Source organism: Sapajus apella, unplaced genomic scaffold (assembly GCF_009761245.1).
Source record: "Sapajus apella isolate SASKATOON/1434 unplaced genomic scaffold, GSC_monkey_1.0 scaffold2, whole genome shotgun sequence".
NCBI classification, from domain to species: domain Eukaryota; kingdom Metazoa; phylum Chordata; class Mammalia; order Primates; family Cebidae; genus Sapajus; species Sapajus apella.
In genome coordinates this window covers 81,660,677-81,676,718 of record NW_022436942.1, presented here as the reverse complement: position 1 = coordinate 81,676,718, position 16,042 = coordinate 81,660,677, and the positions used below count along the sequence as shown (strand labels likewise).

Genomic DNA, 16,042 nt, shown 5'->3' with positions numbered 1-16,042 from the left:
TTCACCATGTTGACCAGGATGGTCTCGATCTCTTGACCTCGTGATCCACCCGCCTCGGCCTCCCAAAGTGCTGGGATTACAGGCTTGAGCCACCGCGCCCGGCCTGAGCTGAGGACTTATACCAGTCTTTAACAGCTATACTGAGCTGTACCATAAAATTCACTCGCTTTACATGTACAGGTTGATGGGTTTTTTGAGATGGGTACATAGCTGTGCAACTGTCACTACAATCCAGCTCTAGAACATTTCTGTCACTCCACAAACGTGGTTTCTTGGTACTCATCTGCAAAGCACTGTTACATCAGAGCTCATGAGAGATCTGCTGGATGGAGACTGCCTCATTTTGTAGATGAGGAAACTGAGGCTCAAAGGGGCAGAGCCACGTGTCTGAGGCCACACAGCTGGGCACTGACAGAGCAGGGACTCAAATCCACGCTTGGTTTCTCTGCCTAGGGGCTGTGCTCTGTGTCTTCCTAGGTGAACAGCAGGCCCAGTGTTCCGGGTCTGTGCCTCGCTCCACGATTTCTCTCCTGTGTCTCCTTGTTCTATTCTACATGGAGTCGGAGGGGGTTGCTGGAGGGGTCCAGGACTTAAGCTGGTGTCCCCCTAAGTGGAGGGTGGAAGTGGAAGGTTTCTGAGCCCTAAGCCCTAATCCAGGCCCATCTGAGCCCCACTGTAGAGAGTTCCTCTCCTCTCACCCAAACCGAGTATGCTTGAAATGCAGTAAGAGAAAAGCACATTTCTTGGGCATTGTCATTATATAGGAAAACAGAGTTTAAAAATATATTAGTTTCTCCTTTTAAGTTTCCCCAGGCTTCAGCTACACATTGTATAGTTCCATTTATATGAAGTGTCCAGAAGAGCAACTCCAGAGAGACAGAAAGCAGCTGAGTGGCTGTCAGGGGTTGGGCGAGGGAGATTCGGGGATGGTGGGCAGTAATGGGAGGATGAAAAAATTCTGAAATTTGACAGGGATGATGGTTGCATTGCATTGTGAATGTACAAAAAGCCACTGAATCGTTTAACCATAATTTCTAAGAAAAGTTTCCCCTGGATAACATTTACATACAAGGCCCATTTATGTTTCCTTCATAAGACATTTCCTTAATGAGTTTTAGTATTTGGCTCTCTGACAACCTGGTAAGAGTCTGACTGGTCCCCATGGCCATTAGAGGGTTAAAGCCACATGGTGGCCACTCTCAGCTGAGGGACCAGGGAAGGCGAGTCTTCCAGCTTTAACTACGATGCAGTGAGCACAGCAGCCCCTTACCTTCATTCCTTCTTCCTTCCCACTTTCAATCAATTCATCTATTCTCTTCCTTTCTTCAGACTGGGTAGAGAGAAAGAAAAATAGCATCAGCATCCTCTCCCAAGCCCATTGTGGGTAGCTTGAAGGCCTTGGGCCTTCATTGCCTAAGCCATGCCCACCGGGTCACCGTCGGCCTCATTTGGCATCATTGTGGATGATGGGTACCCAGTGATGCCAAAGCCCCCAAGTATCCCTTCTTTTCTCATCAACCATCTGTTGTGGATGATATGTCACCTGGGGTTCAACTAGATCAGGAAGGAAACAGTGGGGCTTGTAAATATGTTCTTTGCCCATGCAGCGTGTTGGAAAATGTCCAACTTGCCCAAGTTTGAAAATCAGGCTTCTGACTTCATAGAAAATCAGGTACAGCAGATCGGAGGCTGTGCCCTTTAGATGGGACACAGGCAGTCCACATCCCTCCGTTCTGACGGCCCCTACTGCTATCTGTTTAGGATCACTGAGCTTCACCTGTACAGAAGCCACCACCATGAATAAAAAGAGGGCCTCCAATCCAGAGTGCCAATACAGCCCTGAACAGAGAACCAGGAGGAGGAGGCACTCCCAGATTCACCTCTCCTCTAAGGCCAACCCTCTTGCACCTAGCTCCATCCCTAACCCTGGGTTCCACTGCTCTGCCATCGCACAGACACTATGAAACCAAAGGGAACCAAATGAGGACAGATCAGAAGCTCCAAACCAGTGTGGCTTGCCCCAAACCAGCATGTCTCGCCAACATAGACTTTCACCAAACCAGATGGCACATGTCGAGAGCCCGGCACCAACTGCTGAGCTCAGCCCATTCCCCTACACAGAGGCCCAAACCAGCTTGCAGCAATCTGTGCTGGGAACCATGGTGAATGAGTAACATCAAGGACAGTCCCAAACCCTGCCATCTCCTCTCCATCTCCATTCTCATTGCTGCCCTGAGCCCAGCCACAGTACCTCTCTAGTCACCCGGCTTCCACTCTGACCTCAGGGAACACTCAGTTCTCCACATGACAGTCAGTGGCTTCTTTAAAATGTAAATGAGGCCAGGTGTGCTGGCTCTCTCCTGCAATCCCAACTCTTCAGGAGGTCTAGGAGGAAGGATGGCTTGAGGACAGGAGTTAGAGACCAGCCTGAGCAACATATCCCTACAAAAAGTAAATAAGCTGGGTGTGATGGCACATACCTGTGGTCCCAGCTACTCTAGAGGCTGAGGAAGGAGGATTGCTGGAGCCCAGGAGGTTGAGGCTGCAGCGAGCCATGATTGCGCCACTGCACTCCAGCCTGGGCAACAGAGTGAGACCCTGTCTTAAAAAAACAAAAAACGTGACCAGGCATGGTGGCTCACATCTGTAATCCCAGCACTTTGGGAGCTGAGGCAGGTGGATCACCTGAGGTCAGGAGTTCGAGACCAGCCTGGCCAACATGGCAAAACCCACCTCTACTAAAAACACAAAAATTAGCTGGGCATGGTGCTGGGTGGCTGTAATTCCAGCTACTCGGAAGGCTGAGGCAGGAGAATCGCTTGAACCCAGGCGGTAGAGGTTGCAGTGGGCCAAGATTGCGCCACTATACCCTGGGAGACAGAGTGAGACAAAAAAAAAAAAACCTTCCCAAAAACTTACTTAATAGTAATATACCTGATAAAACCTCACATATCAATATTAACCTTCAACATAAATGGATTAAATGTTCCACTTAAGAGATATGGAAAGGTCAAGAAGGTTAAAAAAAAAAAAAAAAAAAAAAAAAAGAAAGATACATGTTGGTGGAATGGATTAAAAAAACAAAACTTGGCCAGGCACAGTGGCTCATGCCTGTAATCCCAGCACTTTGGGAAGCCAAGGCAGGTGGATCACCTGAGGTCAGGAGTTCAAGAACTGCCTGACCAACATGACGAAACCCTGTCTCTACTAAAAATACAAAAAATTAGCTGGGCATGGTGGTGCACATCTGTAATCCCAGCTTCTTGGGAGTCTGAGGCAGAAGAATTGCTTGAACCTGGGAGGCGGAGGTTGCAGTTAGCCAAAATCACATCACTGTATTCCAGCCTGGGTGACAGAGTGAGACTTTGTCTCAAAACAGAAAACAAAAACAAACAAACAAAAAACTTCAACAGTAATATACGACTGTTGGTTACTTAGCTGTGACAAATTTACCAGAGTAACTTAAGTGGGAGAAGCTGGGTAAGGAGTCTGGGGAACTCTCTGTATTATCTTTATTAACTTTTCTATACAATTATTACGTATTACAAATTATTACAAATAATAACAATTATTAAAATTAAAATTATTAGAAAATAAAAAGATTTTCCGAGATGGAGTCTCACTCCTGTTGCCTAGGCTGGAGTGCCATGGCACGATCTCGGCTCACCACAACCTTCATCTCCTGGGTTCAAGCAATTCTCCTGCCTCAGCCTACTGAGTAGCTGGGATTACAGGCATGCGCCACCACGCCTGGCTAATTTTGTATTTTTAGTAGAGATGGGGTTTCTCCATGTTGGTCGGGCTGCTCTCAAATTCCCAAACCTCAGGTGATCCGCCTATCTCAGCTTCCCAAAGTGCTGGGATTTTGCGTGCCCAGCCTAAAATTTTTTAATTTTAATGTTTTTAGGTACGTGGTAGGTTGTATAAAGAGAAGGTCTTAGACCAAGTTTTTTCCAATGGTCTCTGAGGTTCTGCAGGACCCAGGGCCCATCTTCCTAGCTTCATCTACTTCCCTTGCCCTGTTCCCACACTCAGCCACATCTGTGGGCTCTTTGAAAAGATGGAGCCTGCTCCTGGCTCAGGGCTTTGCACTTTCGGCTCCACTGCCTGGGGGGCCCTTTCCCAATCTATCTGCCTGGCTCGCTTCCTCCTTTCTTTGACGGCTCTGCTCAAAAGCTACTTCCTGAGAGAAATTTCCCTGACTCCCTTCACCTAGCCATGCCATCAAATCACTCAGTTTTACTAAATTAATATCAAAGTGTTTTCCAAAACCATCTTGCTCTTGTAGTTGGCTTTTTAATTATTTTTTAAGATGGAGGTCTCACAATGTTGCCCAGGTTGGTGGTGAACTCCTCCTCTCCAGCCACCCTCCCACCTCAGCCTCCCAAGTAGCTGGAATCTTTTTTTGTTGTTCATTACTCCCCATTTGAAAATAAGCCCCACAGGAGGTGGACGTTGTGGTGAGCCAAGATTGCACTATTGCACTCCAGCCTGGGCAACAAGAGAAAACTCCATCTCAAAAAAAGAAAAAGAAAATAAGCCTCATGGGCCAGGTGCAGTAGCTCATGCCTGTAATCCTAGCACTTTGGGAGGCTGAGGCGGGAGATCATGAGGTCAGGAGTTCAAGACCAGCCTGGCCAACATGGCAAAACTCCATCTCTACTAAAGATACAAAATATTAGCCGAGCATGATGGCAAGCGCCTGTAATCCCAGCTACTCAGGAGGCTGAGGCAGGAGAATTGCTTCAACCCGGGAGGGAGGTGGAGGTTGCAGTAGGCCAAGATGGCACCATTGCACTCTAACCTAGGTGACAGGGTGAGAATCCATCGCAAAAAACAAAAACAAACAAACAAAACACAGAAAAGAAGCCCCATAAGTCCCAGGGCCTGGTCTAGTTTACTGTGGAATCTCCTGGTCTAGAACAGTGCACACAGCAGGCCCTCAAAGCAAAACCACCACCATCACACACACACAACCGCCTTGCTGTGAAGTACGGGTGGTCATGGAAAGACCGGGGTAGCAGAATGGGAGTTTTTCTGCTGGGACTGAACAGGGCAGACAGATGTGCAGAAGGAAGCTGGGCCAGGCCAGATGTCTCCGCGCAAAGCCATGGAGGCTGAGTCTCCCAAAGGCCAGGAGTTTGGGGCCTGCAAACAACCAGCCCTGGGCTTCCTAAAGGGAATTCCGGCAGGGGCCCACAGGTGGGCCTAGAGGCAGATGGAGTGGGAGGGATGCAAGGTCGGAACTAGGGCAAGTGAGGAGCGCCTGTGACCAGGAAGAAGGGGACCTTCCGGAGCAGAATCAGCAGGCTGCTTGCACATCTGGCCCTGGAGCTGGCCAAGAGGAAGCCCAGGCATTGCCAAGAGGTATGGTCCCTGCCCTGCAGCTGGCTGCCACCCCACCCGCAGCCAGGCTGGCCGGTGAACAGGCCCCCGCAGTGAAACACTCAGGAGGTAGGGCATCTCTCCAAGGCCCACCTTGTGTCCAAACCCAGTAGCCCTGATTCCACCCTGTTGTCCAGGTCCCCAGCCCTGGCGCTAGGCCCATCCTGGCACTGTCTTCAGCCTCAGGGGAGGTGTGCAAAAGGCTTTGAATCCCAGTTTCACCCGGACCACCTAGCCAACAACAGGCTCTATTATGTCCCACCCTCCTGGACCCCCAGCCTAGGCCTAACATGGCAATCAGGTCAGGACTGACCCCACCCTTCAGATGAGCCCTGGCTGTCCCGTTCTTAGGTTTCAACTGTGCAGTCAGAAAATACTCCGCCCTGACCACCTCCGGCCACGTCATCCCGACCAGCTACAGCCTCCTGCCCTGGCCAGCAACAGCTCGCATGGCTTCACTCAGCAGAGCCAACACAAACAGTCAGGGGCACAGCACGGCTCCCCGTCCAGGAACAGGGCGAGCTTTCTTGTGTTTGCAGACAGCCCTTTAGGGAAGCAAGTGCGCCTTCCCTTCCGTTCATCTGCTGCAAGATTCAGCAGACCTGCATCCTGTCCCTTCGAAGGCTTCACTCTGCCCAGAACAAACTCTTGCTTCTTTTAAGGCCAATTCGGCTGCCCCTACCCTAAAGCCCACAGCAGCCCTTGGTGGGCGCTCAGCAGAGGCGCTCTGTGTGCGCATGCTGCAGCTCCGACCCTGGTTGGGAGGTGTCTGGTGTTCTGTGGCCTGGCACTGCCTCATCCTCTGCAGTGTTTTTTTTTGTTTGTTTTTGTTTTTTTCTTTCTGAGATGGAGTCTAGCTCAGCCGCCCAGGCTGGAGTGCAGTGGCCCAATCTTGGCTCACTGCAACCACCATCTCCTGGGTTCAAGTGATTCTCCCATCTCAGCCTCCCGAGTAGGTGGGATTATAGGCATCCCCCATCATATCTGACTAGTTTTTTTATTTTAGTAGAGACGGGGTTTCACCATGTTGGCCAGGCTGGTCTTGAACTCCTGACCTCAGGTAATCCGCCTATCCCAGCCTCCCAAAGTGCTAGGAATACAGGCATAAGCCACTGTGCCAGGCTCAGTGCTGTCTTTAAGAATGACCTAGCACAGCCTCCCACTGCCGGCGAATGTTTTATAACAGCTCATTCTTGGCTGAAAGACATTGCCTTTTTCAGGCAATAAAACCAAAGCTGCTCTCTGTGGGGAAGAAAATGGACGCCTTTTTTTTTTTTTTTAAAATGAAGCTTCATCGAGTAAAAAAAAAAAAAAAAAAAAGAGAAAGAATACTAGATTATTGTATATCTGCACATTTAACATCAAGACACGCTGAAGGAGTCCACATGAGGGTTGAAACGCTGAAATTGCCAGAGCCAGGGTCCCCACCTCTTTGTGTAGGATACAATCTTGAGCGTCTCTCCCAAGCCTGGTGGTCACTGCGGGGTGAGGGAGAGCAGAGGAGCAGCCCCAGGTGTCCCTGAGGGGAGCGACCGGAGGGACCTGCCACGCCCTGGATTTAACAGAATAGCAATAACCACACCTCACTGCAGCAAATACTGACTTCCTGCTGCATAGCTCAACCCTCTGCAAACACAGCGGCGGAGGCCCGCACAGGCCAGCTGGCCTTCCAGCTGAGCTCTGGTCTGCAGGCTCCTAGCACAGCAGCAGCGTGGAAAAGAGCAGACAGGAGTGACATGCTAGGGAAGCAGTGGTGGCGATAGTAACAGTTAGCTGGCGCTTACTGAGTGCCAAGCATGGTTCTAAGCGTTCCTCTTGCACAGCCACATTTATTTAATGCTCACGACAGCCCAGCAGGTACTATATTATTGTACCATTTTACAGACTGGAGAGTCAGGGCACAGACAGGGTAAGTGACTGGCCCGAGGTTACACAACCAGCAAGTGGCTCCCAGCCACTGCTCTTTACCACCATGGACTATGACATGCAAACTCCCAGACAACAAGAAAAGCCTCTGAAAGAACGCACAGCCTTCCCCACGGTCTCAGGCTCCCAACGGCTCTGCCAACAAGTCCCGGAAAATCCAGCTTCACAGACACACCTAGGTTTCCCTGCCACATGCGATAAGTCACAAGGTTCCTTCACACAAGTGTCTTTACCAAGCCCTGCAGTGACCCCCTCAGAAAGGCAGGACAAGCTTTGCGAGGATCCCTGATAGATCCAGGAGAAAACCAAGGCCAGAAAGGCCAACTGCCCCAAAATGACAAAAACAAGGCTCAGGACGGACAGACGGACGGACGGACGGATGGGCGCGCACGCACGCACAGACAGACAGACACACACACAGACACACACACACACACACACACACACACGCCAAGCACCACCTGGCACGCACGCACAGACACAGACACAGACACAGACACAGACACACACACACACAGACACACACACACACACACACACACACACACACACACACGCCAAGCACCACCTGGTGGGCCTCCCTGCCCCTCCACGAGCTGGAATTTAAAGCACGTGACTCTACCTGCAGTTCAGCTTTGCTCTTCCTGGAGCTCCTTCGGACAGGGTAGAAATCTGTAAGTTTGCGATTCTGTTGCGTTTTTCCTTGAGCTCTGGGGAAGAGGGGAAGAGGAGAAAGTAAATATCAGGGCCAGGCGCAGTGGCTCATGCCTGTAATCCCAGCATTTTGGGAAGCCAAGGCAGGCAAACCCTGTCTCTATTAAAAATGTAAAAATTAGCTGGGTGTGGTGGCACGTGCCTATAATCCCAGCTACTCGGGAGGCTGAGTCAGGAGAATCACTTGAACCCGGGAGGTGGATGTTGCAGAGAGTAGAGATTGTGCCATTGCATTCCAGCCTAGGCGACAGAGCGAGATTGCATCTCAAAAAAAAAAATAAGTAAATATCAGGACTGAAAACCTGGAGGCCCACAGTCCTTAGGAGAAGGCACACAGCTCCTTAGGAGGCAGCTCCTTGGAGATAATGTCACTTAAACACCTTTGTCCACTGAAGCCTGCAGGTCGCTCAGTTCACCTGCCCATGAGGGCCTCAGCAGAGTTTCAAAGACTGGCTGGGTGAGGTGGGAGGCTGAAGTAGGAGGATCCCAACACTCTGGGTGGCTGAGGTGGGAGGATCACTTAAGCCCAGGAGTTCAAGACCAACCCAGGCAACACAGCAAAACCCCGTCTCTAAAAAACGGAAAGAAATTAGCCAAGTATGGTGGTGCATACCTGTGGTCCCAGCTACTCAGGAGGCTTAAGCAGGAGGATGACTTGGGCCTGAGAGGTTGGGGCTGCAGTGAACTACTGCACTCCAGCCTGGGTGACAGGGCAAGACTCTGTCTCAAAAACAACAACCAAAAATCAAACAAAAAAATAAATTTAAAAAACGAGGGCTGCTTATGCTCGGGTGGGAAAGGAGAGGAGGAAGGAGAAGCTCTTGAACTCTGACCCATGCCAGATCCAAAAACTGACAAATAGTGGCATCCCTGCTGATGACTCGGGGCATCTGAGTCTTTGAGGTGAGAGAGGCTGAGAGGTGGCCTCTGAACCCCCGCAGGCACCTGAGCAGACTTCCCTGGGGTCAGAAGAACCAAACTGCTCTACATCAGGAGGAGGACTGAAGGGGACACTTACTTTTTTCGGGGGGCCTGTTTGCCCTTGATGGGCTTTTTCAAGGCTTGCTTGGCGACAGCTGCATTGGCGGAATCACAAGACGAGGGTGGAGTTTTTGGAGGTTCTGCTGCTTCAGATTTTTGGTTTGGAAAAGGTGCCAGGGGACCTCTCCTGGCATCTCTGATCTTCTGTTCCTCGGACTTCATGGCGCTCCGTACTGCGTTCCCAGCATTTCTTTTCTCTGCAGGTGGAGGCAAGGGAAAGACAGGGGTTTATTCTGTACCCTGTCTCTCCACTTCTAGACCATCAGCTGCATTCTAAGACAGGCTTTGAGAAGAGAGGATCCTGGGTGTGTCAGGCACGAGCACCCTAAGCCTCTTAAGCCCCGTGTCCGTTATCGGATATGACACGAAGAGTGCCTAGCTCTAGCTCAATTTTTCAACCAAGACACTGGGCAGAGGTTTTAGGCTTCTGCGTCTTGACGTTGCAGATAGCCTGTGAGGCAGAAGCACCAAAGACAGAGACGCTGGCAAGGGCGCTCGATCAATAGCTTTCAGGAATCAGGCTGCAGACTCAGACCAAAAGCGCCATTCCTGAAGACTGGGATAGCATTAGGGGACAGGAGTAAGGTGACAAAGCAGAAACTCTTCCCAAGAGCTGCCTGGCACTCTTCATTTCAGACTCTCAAGAAAAAGAAGGTCCCCTTCTAGTGGGTTAAAGCCCCACGTGCACAGCAGTTCTCAGCATGGTACCCCAGCAGACTGGCCTGTGTGTTGGGAGGCATACTGCAAATGATCCGTCACTTAAAACACTCATGGAATGCCAGTGTTAGAAAACTGCTTGCCTTATAACAAATGATTTGCTTTTTTAAAAAACTAAGTAAACAGTACACTGCTCACAGATGTAAAATGGTGCAGTCACTTTAGAAAGAGTTTGGCATTTTCCCAAAAAGTTAAACATAGAGTTACCATATGACCCAGCAATTTCACTCCTAGGCATCTATTCCAGAGAATTAAAAACATATGTCCCCACAAAAATCTATGCAGAAATGTAACGGCTTATTTGCAAGCCAAAAAGTAGAAACAACCCAAATGTCCAACAACAGATAAGTAAACAAAATGTGGTCTATCCACACAACGGAATATTATGCAGCCCAATAAAAAGGAATGAAGGGCTGGGCACGGTGGCTCACCTGAGGTCAGGAGTTTACGAACAGCCTGGCCAACATGGTGAAACCCTGTCTCTACTAAAAATACAAAAATATTACCCAGGCATGCTGGCGTGCACCTTAATCCCAGCTACTTGAGAGGCTGAGGCAGAACTGCTTGAACCCGGCAGGCAGAGGCTGCAGTGAGCCAAGATTGCACCACTGCACTCCAGCCTGGGTGACAGAGAGAGACTCTGTTTCAAAAAAAGAAATGAAAGGCCAGGCGTGGTGGCTCACGCCTGTAATCCAAACACTTTGGAGGCCAAGGTGGGCGGATCACCTGAGGTCAGGAGTTCAAGACAGCCTGACCAACATGGTGAAACCCCGTCTTTAAAAAAAAAAAAAAAGGAAAGAAATGAAGCACTGTAGATGGGGTCTTGCTCTATCACCTAGGCCGGAGTGCAGTAGTGTGATCTTGGCTCACTGAAACCTCCACCTCCCAGGTTCTAGCAATTCTCCTGCCTCAGCCTCCTGAGTAGCTGGGACTATAGGCCATGTTGCCATACCCGGCTACTTTTTTGTATTTTAGTAGAGACAGGGTTTCACCATGTTGCCCAGGCTAGTATTGCAGGTACTGAGCTCAGGCAATCCACCCGCCTCGGCCTCCCAAAGTGCTAGGATCACAGGCATGAGCCACTGCACCCGGCCAGCACTGATACTTATTACACCACAGATGCCTTTGAAAATACAATGCTCAGTGAAAGAAGCCAGACACAAAAGACTACCTATTTTGTGATTCCATCCATATGAAATTTTCAGAACAGGCAAATCCATACAGACAGAAAGGAGTTTAACGGTTGCCTTCAACTAGAGGGATGGGGGATGGAAGGTGATGCCTAATGGATACCTTTCTGGAGTAATGGAAATGTTCTGGAATTAGACAGCGGTAATGGCTGCACAACTCTGTGAAAATACTAAAAACCACTGACTCTTACACTTGAAAATGAACGTTATGATACATTACCTACATCTCGATAAAGAAGAAAGAAAAATAAATACGGCCAGGCGCAGTGGCTCACACCTGTAATCCCAGCACTTTGAGAGGCCAAAGTGGGCGGATCACCTGAGGTCAGGAGTTCGAGACCAGCCTGGCCAACGTGGAGAAACACCATCTCTACTAAAAACACAAAATTAGCCAGGCGTGGTGGCACATGCCTGTAATCCTAGCTACTTGGGAGGCTGAGGCAGGAGAATCCCTTGAACTCAGGAGGCAGAGGTTGTGGTGAGCCAAGATCGCGCCATTGCACTTCAGCCTGGGCAACAACAGTGAAACTCCATTTCAAGAAAAAAAAGAAAAAGAAAAAGAAAAAAACACATTAGGCTGGGCACAGTGGCTCACTCCTATAATCCCACCACTTTGGGAAGCCAAGGCGGGTGGATCGCCTAAAGTCAGAAGTTCAAGACCAGGCTGGCCAACAGGGCGAAACCCCACCTCTACTAAAAATACAAAAAATTAGCCAGGCGTGGTGCCGGGTACCTGCAATCTCAGCTACTTAGGAGGTCGAAGCAGGAGAACTGCTTGAACGTGGGAGACGGAGGTTGCAGTGAGCTGAGATTGCACCATTATATTCCAGCCTGGGAGACAGAGAGAGACTGTCTCAAAACAAAACAAAACATTAACACCATACAGATCTTTCTTCCTCCTCTACACGCCTTCTTGGGTGAAATCAGAGAGAATTAAAACCAGGACATCAGGCCCAGGAGTGTGTGGTACCCCTGAACATCATCTGTCACTCAGTCTGTGGCACAGCAGAATCATGGACAAGAGCCTGGACCTTGGGGTCTCCAAAGTTCAGCTGACCTAAATTAATTTTATTGTTATATTACAGATGGGGGTTTCTCTCTGTTGCCCAGGCTGGAGCACAGTGGCATGATCATAGCTCACTGTAGCTTTAAACTCTTGGGCTCTAGGGATCCTCCTGCTTCAGTCTCCTAAGCAGCTGGGACTACAGATGCATGCCACCATGCCTGGCTAATTTTTTTATTTTCATTTTTGTAGAGACGAGGCCTCACTGTGTTGCCCAGGCTGGTCTCAAACTCCTGGGCTCAAGTGATCCTCCTGCCTCTGCCTACCAAAGTGCTGGAATTACAAGCCTGAGCCACCATGTCCGGCCTCTGAGCCAAAAGTCTAATCATGGCCATTTAGCAAAACCATGAGCCAAATACACTAGCTTGTATACCAGGCCACCATTTGGGACAATGTACAGACTGCCCTATTTTAAAGGACAAGAGTCCGGGCAACTACCATTTATAGACATTGCCTTTCTTTTTTTTTTGAGACAGTCTCGCTCTGTCACCAGGCTGGAGTGCAGTGGCACAATCTCAGCTCACTGCAACCTCTGCCTCCTGGGTTCAAGTGATTCAGCCTCCTAAGTAGCTGGGACCACAGGCACATGCCACTACACCCAACTAATTCTGGTATTTTTAGTAGAGACGGGGTTTCATCATGTTGGCCAAGAAGATGGTCTCGATCTCCTGACCTTGTGATCCACCACCTCCCAAAGTGCTGGGATTACTGGCATGAGCCACCGATCCTGGCCAATAGACAGCGCCTTTCCCCAACCCTATGGGCAGAAATTCTAAGTGCTGGGGCCGGGCGCGGTGGCTCACGCCTGTAATCCCAGCACTTTGGGAGGCCGAGGCAGGTGGATCACGAGGTCAAGAGATGGAGACCATCCTGGTCAGCATGGTGAAACCCCGTGTCTACTAAAAATACAAAACATTAGCTGGGCATGGTGGTGCGTGCCTGTAATCCCAGCTACTCGGGAGGATGAGGCAGGAGAATTGCCTGAACCCAGGAGGCGGAGGTTGCGGTGAGCCGAGATCGCGCCATTGCACTCCAGCCTGGGTAACAAGAGTGAAACTCCGTCTCAAAAAAAAAGAAAAAAAAAAAAAAAAAAGAAATTCTAAGTGCTGAAGGTGCAGGGATGAGCAAAGGTGTACGGCTGGCAGTCCAGGGGTGAAGAGCTGGCACATGGAGCCCATCACAAAGCCCTTTGGCATCCATGCTGCAACCACCCTTCAGAACAGCACTGTGTGTATGAGGTCAGACTCCTCTCTCTCCATTTACAGATGAGAGAACTGAGGCTCAGAAGACAGCAGCAACCTGCCTAAGCCTCCTTCTTTCAGGTGGCAAACTTCAGTTGGGAACCCAAGTCATCTGAAGATTGAATAAAACAATACTGTCCTGTGTACCAGAGGAAATCAAGCCGAGGGTAGGCTCCTGTTTCCAGTTCAGAGCTTTCCTGGCCCTGGCCCTCAGATCCAGCCCCAGAGGTCGCGCCAAATCGTCATTTATGACACTTTCCGTTAGCGAACACAAAGCTTCCTTATATGGAGCTGCTGGCAGCCAGAGGCTCTGCTTCTTTCAGACAAGTTTTAATTAGGAGAGAGCATGGTGAATTGGGGAAAGCTGACACTCCCCACCGCAGCTTTGAAAGGGAATATTTGGATTAGAGCAAGATGTCTAAGAGGTTTCAGTTTGTTTTGCAATACCAGGTGGAGTTTTCAGTAACCATGTATTTTCTCCTTCAACATTTTAACTCATTGCAGAGGATGCTGCTTCAGAGACTAGAACCGAACGCTTGAGTGACAAGAAACTTTAAAAATGGGGTCAAGCAGCTGGGTGCAGTAGCTCATGCCTGTTATCCCGGCATTTTGGGAGGCCAAGGCGGGTGATTCACCTGAGGCCAGGAGTTCGAGACCAGCCTGGCCAACATGGTGAAATCCCATCTCTACCAAAAATACAAAAATTAGCTGGGCATGGTGGCCAGCGCCTGTAATCCCAGCTACTTGGGAGGCTGAGGCAGGAGAATCGCTTGAGCCTGGGAGGTGGAAGTTGCAGTGAGCCGAGATCATGCCACTGCACTCCAGCCTGGGTGACGAGCAAAATCCGTCTCAAAAAAAAAAAAAAAAGAGAAAGAAAGAAAGAAATGGGGTCAAGGCCGGCTCATAAAAGGGAAGGAAATCGGTTCCCTGCATGAATGCATTAGTTAGGTCTGCAATCGCCTTGTCTATACAACCGAGTTCATGACTTCTGCACTTTTAACACTTATGAGCCTCTCTAATTGTGAGTCAGGTGTGTTATTTTTGCAACTAGGCAAGAAAATCAAGCTTGAAAGACACGCTAACTCTTGTGAAAGCAGGGAGAACCTGTCAGACCAACAGGGCGCACACCCTGGGACAGGCCACACTTTCAGCGGCAAGACAGAACATGGCTCAAACCTCTGAAATCTGAGACTGAAAAGGCTGGATAAATATATATATGTGCATTCTAGAGGAGGAGAGAGGCTGGGATCGGAACGAGGCCATTTCAGAAGCTTACCTTCTCGTTTCCTGTAGATTCCGGCTAATGGTTTCCCCTGGCATTTGACTTCGTGATGTGTAACTGAGTTCTCTTCCTGAAGGGGGAAACGCATTCCAGAGCATTTGTTCGGGCTCATGTAGGAATAGATCTTTGACTGCCCGATAAATACATTCTCCTAAAAAGACAAAAACATATTCTGAAAGAGGCTTGAAGAAGATCCTAGAGCATTCACAAGGAGGAGGAATACAAAAGACGAAAATCAGACAACACGGTTTTTCAAAAACTGGGCTACCAGGGGATGCCAGCCCCCGTTTATCTCAGAAGAGCACTGCCAGGTTTAGAATCCCAGGACCAGCGAAAGGTTTCCTGTACGCTCTGGTCTCTAATATAAACTAAGGACACATCTGGCCATCAGGAGAGCCGGCAGCACACCAAGGTCTATATAGGAAGGAGACAGCCTACCAGCAAAAGGGAGGTCATGTGAATTGCTGGGCTATCTTTAGGAGTTCACTCCCCTGGCAGGCGCCGCAGGACTCAGCACAGAAACAGGCCCAGGGAACCTGATTAACCACTTGGTGCTGAAGGCAGCTGGAGGGCCTGTCAGTACAGCCAGAGCCTTTTGCGTGCCCGAGCCTGACCCCTCTCAAATCACTGCGGCCCCGCAGCCTCCCAGGACTGCGACGGGAGGACTTCTCTCAGGGTTACTGGGGAGGCTGGGGAGAGCAGAGGCCACAGCCAGCGCATTCGGGGCGGCAAGCCGCACCTGGGCGTCAGTAAGAGAGCGGACGCGACGGTGGGGCCCCTCCTCTGAGTAAGCACAGACTGAGGATGGCGTCCCCAGAAGCAACGCGGGAGCCTCGCCGCCTCGGGAACCATTCCACACCGAGGCGGCGAGACCAATGACCTCTCCGAGGGGCCAGGGCAGGCCCCGCACAGCCGGGGACGGCGGCCACCTCCGGGGAAGTTGGGTCTCGGGCTGCGGAGACGCCATGAAGGCGCAGTCAAACTTTTCCGAGGTCAAACACCGCCAGGCTCATGGCGGAGCCGTGTGGGCGCCACTCCCAGCCAGGCGGCAGCAAAGGAAGCGGCCCGGCCGGACGCCCCGGGGCGGCGCGGGAGGGGACCTGGGGTCGCCCACGTGCTTACGGCCCAGGCCGGGCAGGCGCGCCGCGGGGGTGCGGGGAGGGTGCCTGCTTACCCCGTCGGTGCGGGGCCTCCCCGGGCCCCTCCGCTCCACCATCTCCGGGCCCGGGGCCGTCGCTGCCACCGCCGCCGCCGCCGCCGCCGCCTCCACCGCGCGGGGCTTGGACATCTTCCTGCCTGGAGAGGGGGACCCGGGGGAAGCGGGGGAGGGGGCGCTCAGGGCGCGGCGGGGCGGGGAGCGGGGCCGCCCGGGCCGGGCGCCGCGACGGCGCCTCCCGCCGCAGCCATGTTTCGAGGCCCCGGCGCTGGTGGGCCGACCTCGGCGCCGGGAGGGCCGGGCGGGGCCCCGCCCGGCCCTCCCGGC

The 16,042-nt window shown here is 51.1% G+C and overlaps 1 protein-coding gene and 1 long non-coding RNA gene across 2 annotated transcripts in view; both read right to left on the bottom strand.

The window, feature by feature from the left end:
* Window positions 1–16,003, bottom strand: part of KMT5A (lysine methyltransferase 5A) — a 20,521-nt gene extending 4,518 nt beyond the window's left edge. The window contains exons 1-5 of the mRNA XM_032243465.1: window positions 15,734–16,003; window positions 14,554–14,710; window positions 9,044–9,263; window positions 7,934–8,021; window positions 1,271–1,330 (exon numbers count right to left, since the gene is read on the bottom strand). Of these exons, the coding sequence (XP_032099356.1) occupies window positions 1,271–1,330; window positions 7,934–8,021; window positions 9,044–9,263; window positions 14,554–14,710; window positions 15,734–15,847 (639 nt within the window). The 5' untranslated portion in view covers window positions 15,848–16,003. The remainder of the gene's footprint in view (window positions 1–1,270; window positions 1,331–7,933; window positions 8,022–9,043; window positions 9,264–14,553; window positions 14,711–15,733) is intronic.
* Window positions 6,667–7,670, bottom strand: LOC116526832. Its single transcript, XR_004258293.1, has 2 exons — window positions 7,487–7,670; window positions 6,667–7,444 (listed from the first exon to the last, which is right to left on the bottom strand). It is a non-coding gene; the product is annotated as an uncharacterized LOC116526832 (long non-coding RNA).
* Window positions 16,004–16,042: the final 39 nt, after the last annotated feature.